This window comes from Halichoerus grypus, chromosome 6 (assembly GCF_964656455.1).
Source record: "Halichoerus grypus chromosome 6, mHalGry1.hap1.1, whole genome shotgun sequence".
Classification (NCBI taxonomy): domain Eukaryota; kingdom Metazoa; phylum Chordata; class Mammalia; order Carnivora; family Phocidae; genus Halichoerus; species Halichoerus grypus.
The window spans coordinates 47,788,134-47,806,278 of NC_135717.1; the positions used below are offsets into that span (position 1 = coordinate 47,788,134).

General features: G+C 39.1%; 1 protein-coding gene across 3 annotated transcripts in view; it reads left to right on the plus strand.

Annotated features, from left to right (window-relative positions):
• TAF3 (TATA-box binding protein associated factor 3) overlaps positions 1-18,145 on the plus strand; it is a 175,151-nt gene that overhangs the window by 131,518 nt on the left and 25,488 nt on the right. For all 3 annotated transcript variants that reach the window (XR_004924218.2, XM_036114358.2, XM_036114357.2), the window contains exon 4: positions 10,329-10,411. Coding sequence is in view for 2 of the 3 variants with exons in the window: in XM_036114358.2 (XP_035970251.1) it covers positions 10,329-10,411 (83 nt within the window). In the remaining variant the exon portion in view is untranslated. The remainder of the gene's footprint in view (positions 1-10,328; positions 10,412-18,145) is intronic.

Below are 18,145 nucleotides of genomic sequence, written 5' to 3' on the forward strand. Positions count from 1 at the left end.
TGAAAAATGCAGGTAGACAAAGCCCGTGGTCCTGTCTGTGTTCTGGATGTGCACTGCCCGTAAGGAAACGGGAAGATACTTGTAATGTGGTGATGAGGTTTAATTTTAATTCTAAGACCCACAGACTTGTAATCAAGCCCCCTCCGTGCTAAAAAACATTACAAATTCATAGCCCAAGAGGAATCTAATCGCAGACCGTAAACCCTCTAGTAAGCAGACAGACTAACTAGTCTCTAGCAGTTTAAAAACACCTGTCACCTTAAACTGTAAATAATATTTGTGTAATTATCAAGTGTACGGCACACTGCTTTGTGCCCAAATTATTAGATACCCCAAAAAAGACAGCATCTATTTTACTCAGGGTGTGCAGAACTGTGGCACTATTTTCAGAGGACAGCTAGGCCTGTGGAGTCCCTCCTGGAGGATTCGTGTCCCTTTTTGGTGAGCCGTGTCTGTAAGTGTTTAAGGTTATGACTGTCTCCTCCTTTCTGTAGCGTCTCTTATCCTTCTATTTTCTGCTTTAATAAGATTAGGACATGTTTCCGAGTATCTAGGCTCATCGGGCTGCCTGGCCGGTGGGCAGAAAATAATTCCAAGTATTTTACAATGTAAGTAAATCAGGCTCCCATAGAGTCAGCCAAGGAAACTGATCTATATCCCGCAGTTTTGTAGAAACGGGGACCCCAAGCCTTGGGGCCCAGGATGTGACCTCTGCTTTTATGGCTTTGCTCTTCTGTTCATGGTTCCTTGGATTACAGTGGTCGACAAGTTGGTTTGAACATTTCTTTTAAACTTTCTGAAAAAGTGTCTAAGTATTCATAGTGTCATACACACAAATTCTCAGAGACCCTTTCCCTGCCCTTCTAGAAGCAACCTTCTTGGAGGTTGGCCGGAAAATAACACACAGTCATTTTTTTTCCACATAATAAAATAAGATGTATTTGACACACGGTGGATCTATGACCAGTACTTTTGCAGTATTTCAAATTTTAGACTTACCTAGAAAACTTAGTTTGGCTGACAAGCAGTAATGGCAACTCTCACATTTTTCTGCCTAACTTTATGCTTTTTCTGTCCCCCTTGGCTGTTCCAAAATATAACAAAGTAGAATGGAAATCCTGATATTAGTAACTAAACCTCCGCAAGTTAACAAGACACAGAACTCCAGCTCTTGTTTCCATTTTAAAAATCATCTTACTCTTCTGTTATGTTTATGTGGCACCTGGCACTTCCACGTACCTTATTTTCTCCTTCTAATACACCTGTGCCTGAGGTCCAGCAGGTACTGTTACCAACATTTGTGGATGAGGAAGTGAGTGTGAGAGGGTGACTTGTCCAAGATCAAGGTCACACAACCAGCAAAAGCCAGGTCACTGACACGGAGATACTCTTCACGGTTTCGAACCATTGACTGCTGGAGATCGTGCCCGGCAGCAGTTATCACTTCCCCATCATACACCTACCACCTTGGCCGCCGAGCCTTCAGTAGATCAAACAGGGTACTGTTGCTTTCATCACCATCTTAACTTAGGAGAGCCAATGGGTTTGTTTCAACAGCCATTATGAATTTGAGTAAAGCCCATCAGATTAGATTTGTAACAGCAGTCCTCACCTTTCTGCAGCTTCTACCTGGCTTTGGGAAAGAAAAGTTCCTCAGACCACCTCGGTTGGAGGTAAAGGCTCAGTTCCGAGTTGCTAGATTACACCTAACAGAAGAATACAAGTCCTTGTATCACGTCTCATGGGTTATGGCTCAGATGAATGACAAAAGATAAAAATTTATAAAAGTTGGCTATCTTATAAGGTCTTCAAAAAGAATAAACAGTATTGTCTCTAGAATTAAACCTGAGTTCACATCCTGACTTTTTTTAGCTGTATGACACTGGGCAAATTACTTTAGTGAGTAATGAATGAGATTACATCTGAGACGTGCTCGGTACTGTATTTGGCACGTAAGTAAATGCCCAGTCAATGCAGATCATGCTGAGGATGGAGGCAAGTGTTATTATTTCATTTTGAATCAACCGTAACATGTAGAAACCTAGAGTCTGCTACTTCATTAGACTGGACTAGCTAACTTAGGTATGACAGAGGGCGTCAGCTATGCTTAGCAGTTTTGAAAAATTATTTCTCTTTCCTTGGCATTCTTTTAAAGTTTAGCTCTTTATGGAGAGAGGAGAGGATAAAGGCCAGTGCAGCCTATGCAGATGCCACTGACAAGGTGTAGAAATTGAGATATTAACGTAAACCTTGACTTCTCCTCTTTCAACTCTCCACTTATTCCTCCCCAAGGATCAAGCCATATGAGTAAATGAAAGTATACCTGAAATTGGGGTACATAGGGCTTCAGAAGTCCCTTACATATCCGCAAATCAAAATAAGGTACATCTTAGCTGCCCCGAGAAAATGTCTTTTGTCACAAAGATGAGGGCCATGGTGTCCTTCTTCCTTCTCATCCTGACCAGCTCACAGGAGCAATTCTCACAGACATTGACCCAGACCAGTGAGCAAGGGCAGTGTTTTAATGAAAAAAAAATCTCCCCATATTTATTTAACCTGCCTATGAAGTTTTTACCAGCCACACCCACATTCATCAATACAAGAACCAAAAAAGATACCATTAGTTAGATGGGGATCTGCATGGTATGTTGAAGGAGCCCTGGGCTCTGGAATCCAGCAAATCTGAGTTAGGATCCAGGGCATTTTTTTTAGTTTCTTTACTCCTTAGGCACGCCATCTTTAAAGTAGGGATATGGTGACACTCACTGAAAAGTAGGAAACACTAATAATTAATATTTATTGAGTAATTACTATATGCTAAACACCATGTAAACACTATGTGTAAGTTTAATTTCTTACCACAACTCTGTAAGGTAGATACTGTAATTGTATCACTTTAAGATGAGAAACTGAGGCTTGGAGAAATTAATAATGTTGCCCACAATCACACACCTTGGAAGTGATTGAACAGGAGCCACGATTTCAACCCAGGCTGTCAGGTGCTATCATTGATGTTTCTTAACCACTACCCTTGCCTACATTAAATAAAAATGGATTAATTGAAATAACGTATGCAAGGCACCTGGCTTAGTAGGTGCATCATCAGGAGGAAAAATCATTTTTCTGGTAGTGGTAATAATCCACAGTGTAGTGACTTATGCACAATTTGTGGTCCCCTTTCTGTGCAATAATATGCACTAGTCAAGGTTAGGAGTCTGATCTTTTAAATAGAAGCAAACTAACTTTTTACGGACAACATACTAAGAGCAATTATGCTGAGCAGTCGCAAACGTGACATGATAGATTGAGTAGCGAGAAACCTAGCAGTACCTTTCAGATCAGTTACAATTTCCCATTTGTGCTTGTGTCAGTCGGTGTATGTACCACGTGACTTAATTTATCAACGGTGGGTTTATGAAGTTTAGATGAATGTTACAGGACTACTTTAATTCAAATTGACTCAATATTTTAAGTGATTTTTGGAAGGAGGATTGCTGTGAAAAAATTAAATAAGAAAATGTCTCATTATTTGTTAGTGGAATTGAACAGTTAGTTGTCCATATAACCCAATACAGGACGTAAACCAAAATCTACCTGTCAGATTTGGAGATGTGTTTTCATGCTCTTGAGTACAATCTGAGAAGGCGTGGTAGAGTGTCATCTCAAAAATGATGATGTCACAACCTGCGAAGAAATAGGCCCAGTGCTGGCCCAGGAAGATCATGGGCTTTGGCAATCCGACTGACCTGGATCTGAATTCCAGCTCTGCCACTTCCTAGTTTTTCACCAGCCTCTTCGTACCTCTCTGACCCTCTGCTCCCTTCCGTCTGTCTCCTTCTTCCCATTCAGTACTGGGAAGAGACAGCATCATCATAAAGTATGGGTTACCTCTGCTTTAAAAGAATAGTTTCATACCTTCTCCAAGAATAGTTTGGCTTATAGAGGTCTTCTCTTCTACCTTCTCATGGAAAACTCGAAGTGAAGACCAGTTGGTGTCATTTAAGATGACTCTCCAGAGTTTCCTTACAACTAACCAATTATATTGATGATCAGCCCACAGATAATTGAGATTTGCTTGTGATAGAAAGGTCTTAAATTCTATAAAGGATTCCCCAATTTTTATCCTATTGATTGATGAATGTTATTTTGAACTAACATCCGCTATTGGATGAACTAACCCGGATAGTAAATGATAGTAGCAGCTGCTGCTTAGTGAGTGCATACAGGCACCAGACCTGGCCAGAATTCGATTAATTAATCCTCCCCAACAGCTCGGAGGGTTTGGTGCTGTTGCCGCTGTTTTGAGTTGAAAAACTTCAGAGAAAGGTCAAGTAGCTTGCTGTAGCTGGTGGGTGGAGGAGCTGGGACTGGCCGCAGGTCTCTCTTAGTGAAGCCTGTGTTCTTTGTCACCCAAAATGGCCTTCTCAGCCAGTCACCTCAGACAGAGCTGATAAGAGGATAAACACGGATTCACACTCGGGAGTAAGGTGAACATCATGATTTTAGAAAATGGTAGTCCCTGAAGAGACCTTAGAGAGCTCCTCTTCAGCCGCCATATTTCAAAGAACGGACAATGGCAGTCCTCTGCACTTTAATGACTTAAGTTATCAGAACAATTAAAATGTTTCACGTTTCATTAATCTACCCCAAATCCCTTTGCATTTGTCCTCAAATAATCTTTTATTGAACTTAAACAGTTTGTTCTTTAGAGAATGACAGATAGTTGTACCGGTTTGTGCCTTTAACAAAAGGTTGTCATTGTTTTCCTATCTGTTTGGAGTAAAATACTCTCATTTCCAGTCTTTTCTCATCAGCTCTCATAATTAATTAGTGAAATGAAGGGTTTTCAGTCAATACAATAGCCTGGTAAAAAGTGGGAGATACTCTCTTCCTGTTTTTTGTAACTGTTCCAAGAGGAAACCAGTAACTTAACGTTTACAAACACGAGTGTGTTTGAATTTGTAGACATTTACCAGGGGCCATCTTCAAGTCTCTATGTGAATGAACTTGAGCACTTAGTGAAAGCCTGCGTTCTGTTTCACTTGCCCTTGCTGGATTCCACTTGTCATACTTGACCACACCGTAGAACTTCTTCTGTCTTTTTAATGTCTTAAACAGTTTATCAGTTTTTAGACTATGTTTCTAAATTGAATTAATGTAAAGACCTTAATTGCTAAGAAAGACAACAGGGTACTCACTGGTCATCATAATTCCGCATCCAAAATGTTAGCTTATTAAACTTAGCTCTTCATCAGTACTATTTCTGGGGTATTTTGATGACCCATTAGCATAGATGGGAATCTGAACTAGCATTCACTGAACTTGCTGCCACCCTATCTAGCACACATTTTTTTTTTTAATGAAAGAAGTTTAACATTAAAAAAATAGAAAATAAAAACTTGGCCAGATTATATTGACAAAGCTGCCCATTACCTTTGCAGAAAGTCCCTGTCAGAAGATAAACTTTAAAGCTGGAATGCATGAAAGAGTTCCAAGATAGAATTTAAATTTAAACTGATTCTTTATAGATAAGCTTTTTAAAAATCCACCTCTTTGCTTCAAGTCAGGATTTTAAAAATAAATTTCCCCTTTAAATCTCTTGAGCGATTTTCATTTTTTGCAAGGCCGCACTGCTGGTGTCCTGGAAAAATGGAGAGTTAGAGCTTTATCAGTTGGTGCCCTGAGGTATGTGGCAAAGAAGCTAAATCCTTGAAGATTAGCAAAAAAAATGCAGCACATGGCAATAAGGGGCTTATATGACTACTAGTATTAGTTCAGGTGAAAGCAGTATTGCTTATACATAAAACTGGACAAATCCACTGACAATGTATTTTTAGTTAGCTACAAAGGAGTCTTCTATTACTGGACTTTGCTCTTTGGTGGATTGGGAAGCTTAGTAATCCACTGTAAATGCTCTGCGCGCCCCAATTCTCAGCTCACTCTCAAGTGCAGTGCTTTTATTTTAACCCTTAGAAGCTCATGTTGTCCCCAGAGTTTGGCTTCATGCCATTAAAAGATGGCCTTAGTCATATGGGTTAAGTAATTCAAATAATTGTCAGTTAGTTTATTGACTTCTGGGAAAGACACATGAGAAATCACTTTATGAATGCAGGACATGTCTTTGTTTTTATTTTAGTAGGCGTTTGGATAAAGTTAATGTAAATGGAAGTCTGGTAAGAAATTTTAGTTTAGAGATGGTGTTTTCTGTATCTGTATTATTAGCATCCTCATTAATCTTTTTTTTTATACTTGCTTGAATATTATCTTTAGGTTAAATCCTATTTAGCTTCTTTAAGAATGAAACTAAGGTTTTAAGTGTTTGTAGGGAAGGTTACAGTCCTGGTTTGCCTAGGACAGTCCCAGTTTACACACTTTTGTGGTGTAAATAGCTCCCACTTTCACTCTCAAAGGTGTCTCTGGATAATATGGTCACCCTAATTTTACCCTAAGGTAAAATTTGGAGCTGAGGTAACGGGTTCTGAAGCATTCATTAATTCCACAAGTTTACGAAATATCTTTTGTCTTCAGGGCACATCCACATACCATTTTTAATTGGACTTACAAAATGTATCTCAATTTTTGTTTGCTTATTTTTTTACATATTGTATCATTTAACTTTTTAAAATAGTAGGACATAAATAACCATGTCTTGATTCTTTTATCCTGATGAGGTACTCAAGAGGATATCAAAACCCCAGCCAGTTTAGTTGAATGGAGGTGAGGCCAAAGTCAATCACTATTTCCATATGAACTAGTGAGCCTTACATAGAGAAAAAGTATTTTACAACCAACGCTAGGGGCACGTGAGTCCTCAGTCGGTTAAGAATCCGACTCTTGATTTTGGCTCAGGTCATGATCTCAGGGTCGTGAGATTGAGCCTCATGTCGGGCTCTGCGCTGGGCATGGAGCCTACTTAAGACTCTCTCTCTCTCCTTCTCCCTCTGCCCCTCACCTCTGCTGCCCCCCTCTCTTGGCCTCTCTAAAAAACAACAACAACCAACCCTAGCCATCTCACAAATATATGTCATTTATCATAAAAGACATTTACACAGAAAGTGAATAAACAGCTCCACGTAAGACCCCAGCATTACCAGAACAAAGGACTCAGCAGCATGGTAGAGGTGAGGGTGAATTTAGTGTCAGGAGACCTACAGGTAGATCATTTACTTACTTAACTTTTTCACTCTGGGCAAACCACTTAATCTTTCTGGTCCCCAGTACTTGGGGATGATAATACCTTCCACACCCAACTTAGCACAGAGTTCAAAGAGCAAATTGGATCATGTATATGGAACACACTTTGTGCTATGCAAGTGTGAGTTATAATTATTGTGTAATGTGGTAATAGAAATGAAGCAAATGACGATGAGAAGCATAATAATAGTAAAGTTATTTTTCAAGGTAAAGCAGCTTTATTTTTAAATAAAGCTTAAAAAAAGGTTAAGTGCTTTAATAATAGTATTGCAGGCTGAAGGAATGTGGAATATTACTCATCATTTATGACCATATGGCCCTAAAGTTTTTTAGAATTAAAAAAATATAGGAACTTTATGTAATTTTCCATTCTCTGAAACAAAACAACTGAATCCAATCCTAGTTTTGCTGTTTGTGTGACCTTAGAACAGAAAAAGGAAAAGGAAAAATGATTGCTTCATATATGATCAGTTTCCCTGTAAAACAGAAACCCTAATGCCTACCCCACATGTTTGTTAAAAAACCTATATGAGAACATCTGAAAAATATCCAACCAGAGTGCCTGGCACGTAGTAAGTTGTTTAAAATGTTTGTTTGTTTTGGATATATTTGTCTGTTCTCCCACAGATAATACAGAAAGGTGAGAAAAATAGAGAAATCTTAATAGTTTACAAAATAGACCAAACCATTGGTTTTCAGATTTGGTTAGATCTGGAACTCTCTGTTAAAAAAGGAATGGGGGGAAGTGGATGCAAACCCTAGCTAGTTGTCCATGGGTCTTGCTCTAACCACACCCCAGTGGCCCCTGGTCCCCTAGGGCCTTAAGGAGAACCACTGGACATACTGTCCAAAGAACTGGGCAAATGGAGGAGACATGTGCCAAAAGTGAGAACATTTGGAGGAGCAGGTTTTTGTGGGGAAGTTGATAAGTTAAAGTTTAGATGTGGTGAGATGAAACACAGGAAATTGTGTTCAAAATGTTCAGTAGGCAATATTCTATTTTGGTCTTAGCTTCAATCAGTGCTAGTCTAGAGACGGAGATTTTGAAGACATGATATATTGTAAAAACCTTCGATTAAAACCATGAACATGGATGAGCTCACTGAAGAAAGTGTCAAGGGACAAGGGGAGGGGGCCAAATAAGATCAGGCAAAGGCAGAGGACCTAGTAGAGGAGAAGGAAGGAGTATGATAAGATCCCCAGTGGAAAATATACCAAGATGTCAGGAAACGATTGGTGTCTGAGAGTGGTTTCAGTGACCTGCTTGGGGGAGAAAGTAGATTGGAGTGGGTTGAGGAATGAGTAAGTGAAGAAGGAGACAAAGATGTGAGACTGAAAAATATAAGAGGTTGTCAGGGAGAGGCTGAAGGGCAGGCAGGTTTTTTAAGATCGTTGAGCACATTTAAAAGCTAGCGGAAAATTGTGGAACTGCGAAGTTGAAGATGCCTATGGGAGAAGGAAGTTTCCTCAAGATACCAGAGGAGACGGACTCTAGTATAGTTGTTGATGCAGAAAAGTCTGTAGGTCTGTAGGGGCTGAAGAAGCTCTCCTGCCTGGTGGCCTCAGTGTTTATTTCCTGTGGAGCCTGAGGGGCAAAAGAGGAAAGGAAATCACGGGAGACAGGTCTGGAAAGAGGTAAGGGTTTGAAATCCTCACTTCAGATACCTTCTTTCACTGCACTTAGGATATGTCAGCCCCCGTGATAGGCCCTGCGAAGCAGCAATAAGCAAAACCGATATGGTCTCTGCCCTCACCTCGCTGAGCTGTAATCCAAATAAACAGCATTGAAGGCATAGGCAGAACTCAAGGTTCTGATGGTAGACTTTTATGTGGTCTTGAAAATTTCCTTTGGAATTACACGGTGCCCTTGAGGATGATTTCAGATTGGTCCTGGACAGATGGCGAAATAACCAAGAGGCAGGGAGTTGAGGGTGCTTGAATTGTTAACTCTGTAAGTATTCGAGTGCCTCCTGCGTGCGGGCACTGTTCAAGAGAATGGTCGAAACCACAGGTCTTGATGTGACGATGGATTAAAAAAAAAAAAAAAACCCCAGGGAGATAGTTAAAAACATATGAAAAAATAGTAAATTTGATCGATGTGCAATACAGTAATTAGACGATTGAGTATTATGTTATAGATTCATTCCCCTTTAGAACTACCACACTGTCCTGTTAGGATTTAATTCTTGGACTTGAAATGTGTAAGTCAGTGGTTTGCAACTAGTTATCACAGGGACTAGCAGGGTACTGTTGGCAGGTGGCAGGACCCCAAGACAAGGGATGTTGAACAGCTCACAGTGCCTCCACCATTCCGTTCAACGAAGAACTGTCCCACCAAAAATCCCAAACACCTGTGGAAAAACTCTGATATAGATGATAATGTGAGCTACAGAGCTTTTGTTCAGTTTGTTCATTCAAAACATCATACCATAGGATCTTCACACCAACACGTGTGAAGACCTCCTTTAAAATCACCCTTGATTTGTGTGTTCCCTTTCTGACCGTTGGCTCAAATATTTGTGAAGATCTTCAGCCTATTCAGCAGCTATCGCCTTCACTACAAATCCTTCTAAAAACCTCTGTTTTTTCTTTTACAGTATTTCAGATCTGTTGACCACTAGCCAAAAAAACAGCAGTTTAATGCTGCAATTATACTTGGTATTACTGTTTTCTTGTATGGTAATGCAAACTTAGGATGAGTTTCATGTTTTTCAAGTTCCATAAAGAGATACATTTTATCTTATAGATGCAGATATCACTGCATTTTTTTTCTATTTACTTGAAGTCTGGCAATTATTTAAATGTTCCCCAAATGTTCACCAGACTAGATGAGTTTTTGTGTAAAAATGCTAACAATAAAATCCAAGAAATTAACCAGAACTAAGAAAATGCAGAAATATTTCCCATCACTTACATGAAATAATTCAAGTTTGTAGAATTTCTCATGAAGCCAGAGAGCCTGCAATTTTTGAGAAACAGAATCAAAATAACCCTGATTGTCCTTGCAACTCACATTTTAGCCACATTTGAGGCTTAAACTGGCTTATCAGGCTCGTGGAGATGAGGAAGTAGGGGAAGAGGTAGGAGGAATTTTGTTGAAAATGCATTTAACTCTAATGTAATAACTTCAACAGATCAAAGTGGAGCCAGTTGTCCCAGCCCCAAGTCCGGTTATTCCCCGATTGACTCTCAGAGTTGGTGCTGGCCAAGACAAGATGTAAGTAGAAACGTTTTCAATTAGAGTGAAATAAACTGAACTTAACCTTCTCTGCTCTTTCCTAATGGGTTTAGAACTCTAACCTCTTCCAGGTACAAACATGGAGGGTCAAGCTTTACTTTGGGAATTCTTCATTTTCAAATTGTATCGGTTTCTTCCTCAGAGGAAATGCTTATTGCTTTATTTGACATACAGGATCCCTTCTTTCTTGTTCTCTGTCTGTTTTTTAAAGACATGACACTGTGTCTGCGTAATTCTTAAGGTCCTGGTTATCTGAAAAGGAAGAAACTATATATTGAGTGAACTAACTGCCATATTCCGCCCAGGTGGGTGCAGTGTTATACCTTCTCAAGTATGTCTTCTCTACCCACCATGACAAAGAACAGAGATTCTCATGGTTTTATTCTGAAATAAATATACCTGTATATTCTGAAATAAGTATGCCTATAAATGAATTTATACCTGAAAACAAAGATACTGCCCAAGGCTTGGTGAAACAGTATATAATAGTAGCAACTGAAGTCTTAATTACCAGCTCATTTGCTTGTTTGCTGAAGAGAAGACTAGAAATGTGAACCTCGTGTTCACTGTCCGTCTTAATTTTCACAGAATCACAGCCCACCCTTCTTTTAAAGTAAATTAGTCGGCTTTGTTTCTTTTATTCATTTTTGGGATATGAATTAAATACTCTTACATGATTTTAATAAGGTGGTAAAACATTTATTTTTGTAAATTATGTTAAAAATCATTCTTCTTGTTGTAAAAATCATACTGTTTATCATTTAAATGAATTCCACAAGCTAGAAGTACTAGTTTACACCTTATTTTTCACCAGTAAGCCTGAAAATGGATTCGTTTACATTGCACACAATCAAAGATTGTGTAGAAAATGGGCTTCCAGGGCATTGAATTTTCATTCAGTTTTTAGCCATAATAATGAAAGCAGGAGCCATGCACTTACATAGTGGGTAGAGTAGACAACAGAAAATATGCTTTGTGTTCTCAGTGGTTCATTCCATCTTAAAAGTTTGTATTTTATGCTGTTGCTTGTGTGAATTCCAAACATAACGCAATGAAAAGGCCCAATATCATTATGAGGAATGATGTTGTACAGGCAAACATGGTCTTCCAGGAAAATGTATGTGCTTCTGAAGAGTGAAAGAAGAAGAAAATCCAGATAGTTCATCCTTTTCTCACCTAAATTATCCACATAATTTCCACATTGCTCTTTTTGGTTATATCAATAGAAACCTAGACAGTGGGTGGTAGTGTTACTGACAAGCTTAGACAGTGTTAACAAAAATACTGTAGATTCAGCTCTTCTTTAACCAGATGCTGGTTTACCCCATGCCCTCTATTTTACCTACAAAAATGTGAATAATGTCCTCCTCTGTCAACCACTAGAAGGCTGATTACCAGGGAGACCCAGCCAGAGTAACTATTGATATTATCTTTTTGGAAATTCTGTACTTGGGCTCATTCCTCTCACGGGAAGATATTCTTATATATCATTCAACAAATACTTTTCTCTTATTAGTTCACATTTATGACTATTTTCTCAGTAACTCATCATTACTTAATCTTTACTTCCACAAAAGAGTTTGGTTTGCTTGGGGCGCTTGGGTGGCTCAGTCGTTAAGCGTCTGCCTTCGGCTCAGGTCATGATCCCAGGGTCCTGGGATCGAGCCCCGCATCGGGCTCCCTGCTCAGCCAGGGGCCTGCTTCTCCCTCTCCCACTCCCCCTGCTTGTGTTCCCTCTCTAGCTGTCTCTCTCTGTGTGTCAAATAAATAAATAAAATCTAAAAAAAAAAAAAAATTTGACTTGTTCATTCCCTTTAGAGAAATAAGGTCCGTGAAAAGACTTTGATAATAATATTCCTCTCATCCACCCTTAAGCATCTTTCATTCATTCTCTTGACTATTTTTCTCCTCTCAACAAATCACCTAAGATCCTGGGAAACGTGAGAAATAGATCCTGTTATCCTGGAACAGACTGTCCAGTATTAGGGAAACTATAATACTCAGACACTGTAGACAAATTGCCTGTGAGAGTATAACGTTATATAATATGTGAACTTCCAAACATTTAGGTAAATAACCCCCATGTTATATGAATCATTAATCACTTGGCCAAAGTCAGACACAAGGGAATACTTATAATAAACAAAGGAATAAATTAAGTGAAATAGATTACATTTTAAATTAAAATAAGAGAAAAAACAGGCCCAAGTCACATAGTAATAGGATTTTATGTAAAATATATCTTAATCAGTAAAGAGCTTTTAAAAAAACAATCTAAATCAAAGATCAGCACACTATGGCCCCTGAGCCAAAATCTATCCCACTGCCAGTTTTTGGATGGCTCTCAAGCCAACAATGGTTGAAAAAAATTCAAAGAAGAATATTTTATGATGACACATGTAAATTACATGAAATTAAAAGTAATCTCTTATTGTTATAGCATAAGGATACATGGCTTATTCCATGGCAGTAATAATGGAAAAGAGGCGGAAGATTCATATAAATGTGCCTTTACTTAGTTTGTACACACTTGGGGCTACAGTACTCTTTTGAAGTGAAATTAATGAGCAGAGATTCAGAAAGGGGGCTCTGAATAGTCCGGGCGAAGGGTTTGTTTATTGCTGAAGAACAGGCAGAGGATAGTCTTTTGAAATTATGGGAAAAAGGAAAAAGCTTTACAGGGTTCAAATTATACCCTCTCATTGGAAGATCTTTAAGACAATATTTAGTTTCTAAATTTTCCTAAATAAAGAAGGTCTTCTGCCCTTGATCCGGGAAAGTACTTTGAGGTTAGACTATTTCCTCTGTTCTCTGATGTTGTTCCCCATAGCAAGACAGAGACACCTTGTTTTTGCCTTCATTTAACATGCCTGGAATCTGTATTCTAAAGGGTCTGTGGGGAGTCCAGTGCCTCCAGCAGATAAGCGTTAGAATTCAAGATGACTTTGCAAGGACCTCAGATTCCTTTGACATGTCCCCCAGGAATGGGTCTCCAGAGTTGCTCTTAGTCAGTAATGAAGATGAAACCAGAATAGTAACCCTGAAATTGTAATCCCCGCCCCTATAAAGTTCGTGAGCAGTACGAGTGGGAAGCACATTTAAGTAAACTGCAAATACCTCAGCTTGGCCTAACTGTCAAGTAGGTCTCAGCTTGCCCAGGAACAGCTTTGCACCTGTGTTGATGAGGATCATGATGTCACACTTGTACTTGGTGACAAAGAGCAGGGTGAGTAGAGTGTATGTAGATGGGCAAGGGGCAGCACAGCGTGGCCATCTTACTTGTCATCCCGGTCTTTACCGTGGACTGAGTTAGTTTATGTTGAGCAAATTAGGAAGAGTGAGCTAACTTATGGCATTCATTTATCCCTTCATTTCTATGAAGAAAATAGAGCAAAGTCATGTGATGGGAGTATCTTGGGAGCTGGGACTGTTAAGACCAGCAGGAAGGACAGGGCAGAACAGGGCCTGCAGCTCTTCTAAGTTTAAATGTGTGTGGCTCCATGTTTAAAGCTCAAAATTCTGTTAAAGGAGCTTCTCATTAAAAGGAAAAATAATTTTAAATATTGGTAAAGTCTTAATAAATCAATAAATGTTGGTAATGTATTAAGAAAAAGATTAAATGTATATAAAGATTGGGGTGGATAATAGCGGCAGGTATGGGATTAGGCAAACACCCCCCCCGCCTTGCATTTCTCAGATGCCTCTTCCTTGCTGCCCTCTGCCAGTGCTGGGGAGGAAGTCTCTGTCTTTTTTGCCCTTCTCCTTGAGTGGAGCTTTCTTCCCTGGTGAATCCCCCACCCGTCTGTCAGCTCTATTATTCCGGGTGGTCGATGGGGGTTACTGTGTTGGAGAAATTGTACACTGGTCCCTTTGCCCTCAGGACACTGGTGCCCTTATGCAGTGAGCTCACCAGAGAAGGGATAATTACTTGAGCTCCACCCCTCAGACATCCAGTAACGGTTGGTCATTTTTTCCAATTACTCTCTGATAGTATATTTGATCAAGTGACACGGAATCATTTATGATGCCTTTCAGAGAACAATATTATTATCAATGATAATTCTAAATTTTCTTTTGACAGATTACAGTAGCTTGTCTTTTTATAGATGTAACCCCTTTCCCAAAATATGCAAATTATACTGAGATATTTTTCAGTGACCAGTTTACTGCTGGCAATTATAGTTTTCTTTTTACCAGCGTTTTGGTTTCCACTGTCAACACAGCCCTGAGTGTTTTCAGATTCCTTATGATTCAGGAAACTCTTTCATTGATCAGACCTCTCTTAGCAAAGGTGCTGAAAATTGGATGCTTTCCTTTTTGTGTAAGTAATTAGGTTTTTTGTTGCAAAACTGCAGTTTACGGAACTTAGTTATTTCTGGGAGGGGGCTTTTTAATAGTTGGAATTTCTAAATCATATGTACTATGAAAATGGGAGCTAAAAGTTTGCTCATTAATCTTTAAAAACATAAAGGGTTTAATCTTTAAAAAGAAGATATTTATAGATATTTATTGTCTTTTTATGATCCAAACTTTCCTCAGTAATGCTTTTTGACAGTACAGCTAGAAAGAAGTAGAGAACAATCATGAGCAATTACAGGAATAATCATTTAAAATATCTTTAAAGAAAATAAGCATTTCACATTTTAAAATGTAGCCAGGTTTAGCCGAAAGAATTTAACAGGGTGAAATGTGTGTTGTGGTTTTTATTGATAAGTTCTTTAGAGAAATAATAGCAACTGATTTTTATCCTATTTTCTGCATTTTCCCTCTTTATGTGAAACGTTGTTTATTCATATATAATTCTTTTCCAGTCTAAACAAATTTATGGCAGCTTAGAGAGAGTACAATAAAGTTATTAGAAAAAAGGAACAGGAAACTAACATCAACAAGAGGAAAAAGAAACGAATGATCGCACATCAGGTAGGATTATGGCTTCCTAGCAAGGAGGGCAAACAGTGAAATACAGTTTTGAAAGGGAAGGTACCTCTGAGTTTCTCAGGAGAGAACAAGTTTTTCAAGGCACCAAATTTAAAACTTTATTTCCATAGGGAACCAGCTGACAAACCCATGTCTTCCATAGCAGCTTTTATAGCAGATACAAAGACAATTTTTGTTTATTTCTTGTAGCGATCTCTAATCCCAGCTTATAGCATAGTAGTAACACGCTCAGTGAAGACGAATCTGTAAAGAATCTTCTCATCTCTAGTTGGAACACTTGTGTTTTCTTTTTGTGTTAATCAAGACTCTTAGTTTCAAGTAACAGAAACCCAAATCAAACTAGCTGAAAGGGACAAAGTAAAAGAGGTTTCTTTGACTTCAGGTGAGGCGGTATCCAGGGTTCAAAACAGTATCATTAGGATGCTGCTCACTTTCTTTGACTCCGTTGTGCCATCGTATGGTGGCGACCATGGTCCAAGTCACCCAAGGCTGGGATGGTTCCTAGTGCTCTGCACGCCTGGTTCCCCAGCGCCTGTGGTTGCGGAGACACCGACGGAAGGGACAATGGTAGTCACAGAAGGAAAGAAGGACTCTTACTAAAGGATGAGGGGCAGGCAGAAACGACTGATCACGTTTTATTTAAGGAAAGGCAGTCATATTTCATATTTTTATAGAAGCATGCTGAGGAGGCCGAGCAAAACTTGTTGGTTTAAAAAATGATCCTTTAGGGCGCCTAGGTGGCTCAGTCGGCTAAGCGTCTGCCTTCAGCTCAGGTCATGATCCAGGGTTCTGGGATCGAGTCCCGCATCGGGCTCCCTGCTCAGTTGGGACCCTGCCTCTCCCTCTCCCTCTGCCTGCCGCTCCCCCTGCTTATGTGCATGCACGCGCACACGCTCGCTTGCTTGCTCTCACAAAAATAAATAAATAAAATCTTTTAAAAAAATAAAAAATGACCCTTTAGAAGTAAAGCTCAGGAACATTTCAGAGTCAGACTTAGAAGGCCTTTTGCTTTTCTATTTTTAATTTGTCTCCCTTCCAATAAAACTGTCTGCTTTTGATTAAAAGAAAAAAAAAGATTGAAACATGTTGATAGTTTTGTTTTGCTCTGGATAGCTTGTCACTGAGACTAAAACATTTCATAGGTATTTTGCCTATATTAGAAGCCAAATGATAGGAACAAGGACCCCCCCCCAAAAAAATCCTAAGAATAACTATATTTTAAAATGTATGGCAAATGACTTATTTGTAATGCTAGTGACAAATGGTAACATTACAAATGATGTTCCCTAGCGGCTGACCAGTTGCTGTACACATTATCCTTGCTACCTTATTAAGTACTTATAAATTCAACAGACCCAAGCCCTTATGTCTCAGCTGCAATTCTGAGGGGAAGCAGGTAGTTAAAATTTTTCCTATTCAGGTCTTTGGCCTTTTTCTGACTTTCACAGACAAGGAGTTCTTGGCCTCCATCTCTGACTCTCTCATTGTTACTGACCTAAACTGATGATGAAATCTCCAAGTTTAATTTCCTACCCTGGCATGTTGTAGTTTGTTCATTAACACCAAACATGCAGTATGTGTAAGGAAAAAAATAGCATGCTGTCCGGAAAACTGGCTTTAGGTTTGGGGAAATGCTTTTACTACACAGTAAAACAAGTGGAAAGATTATAATCAAAGCATTTCCATCTTACTTGTAAACAATTATAGCCGTTCTTACACGGATGCCACATTAGAAGACTTGGGGAAATTTACTGGATTCCATTCTAATGCAATTAGAGCTAATTTTGTTCTTTAAATGAATAAAAGGTCAGCTAGTAAATCTAGCTTATCTTGAGTCCAGACTTCAATAAATTGTTTTATTTAATTTGTTGTAAAAGATCTTATCCTTAATGGGTCTAGGTCTTATTAGTTCACTTAGGTTTTAAAATATTTATGACCACCTTTTTAGATATGATTTGAATGATAGTTGGAAAGTTTCTCTCTGCAGTGTTATCAAGGCCCAAGATCACTAATTGAGTGAATATAGGAAGGTACTTAAGATTTGTTATCTAGAAAAAGCTGATGTGAACTTCCAGAATTTAAATGTTCTTTAACCTGTGACAGGCAGAGATAATTTAGCTATATCATGGTAACCTTTTGGATACTGTTGGACTATAATTTTCCCTACAGATCAAACTACTCACACTTCCAGTGTTTAAAAAGAATACGTACCTGCTGACGGAAACATGGAGGCACTCCTACCATTACTGACAAGAACATAGACAATTTAAATTATTTACATTCTCTTAATTTCCTGTCATTTTGTGGGGCTATGATATTATAGTACATGCATAAAGACTCGAGAGGCATAGTGTAATGTTTCTTCTTCTCTGTACCCCCTCCTGCCCCTGATGTTTAGAAGACGGATAACCATGTCACTGCAGGACTTCTGTGACTTAGAATCTTGCAGCTTATTTTAAAAATGTGATTGCCGAAGTCTTAACCCATGGGTTGAAGGATATGTCACCATGTGGGACTGAGCCATATCTAAACCTGCTCACCAGCTCCCTGGCTCCCCGCTAGATGCCAGAAAAGCTTTGACTCCTCTTCTCGTTTTGACGTCTCCAGATGTACTTCCTTCCAGGTGCTTCCAGATGCTTCATTCCTAAACCCATCGCATTCTGGTATCTGCCCTCGAAACTTTTCTGGAGCTTCAACAGTCCTTAGCTGCAACATTCATGCTTTGTGCTGCGGTAGACACTGCTGTTCCCCCCAGGCCCTCTCTGACACCTTCTA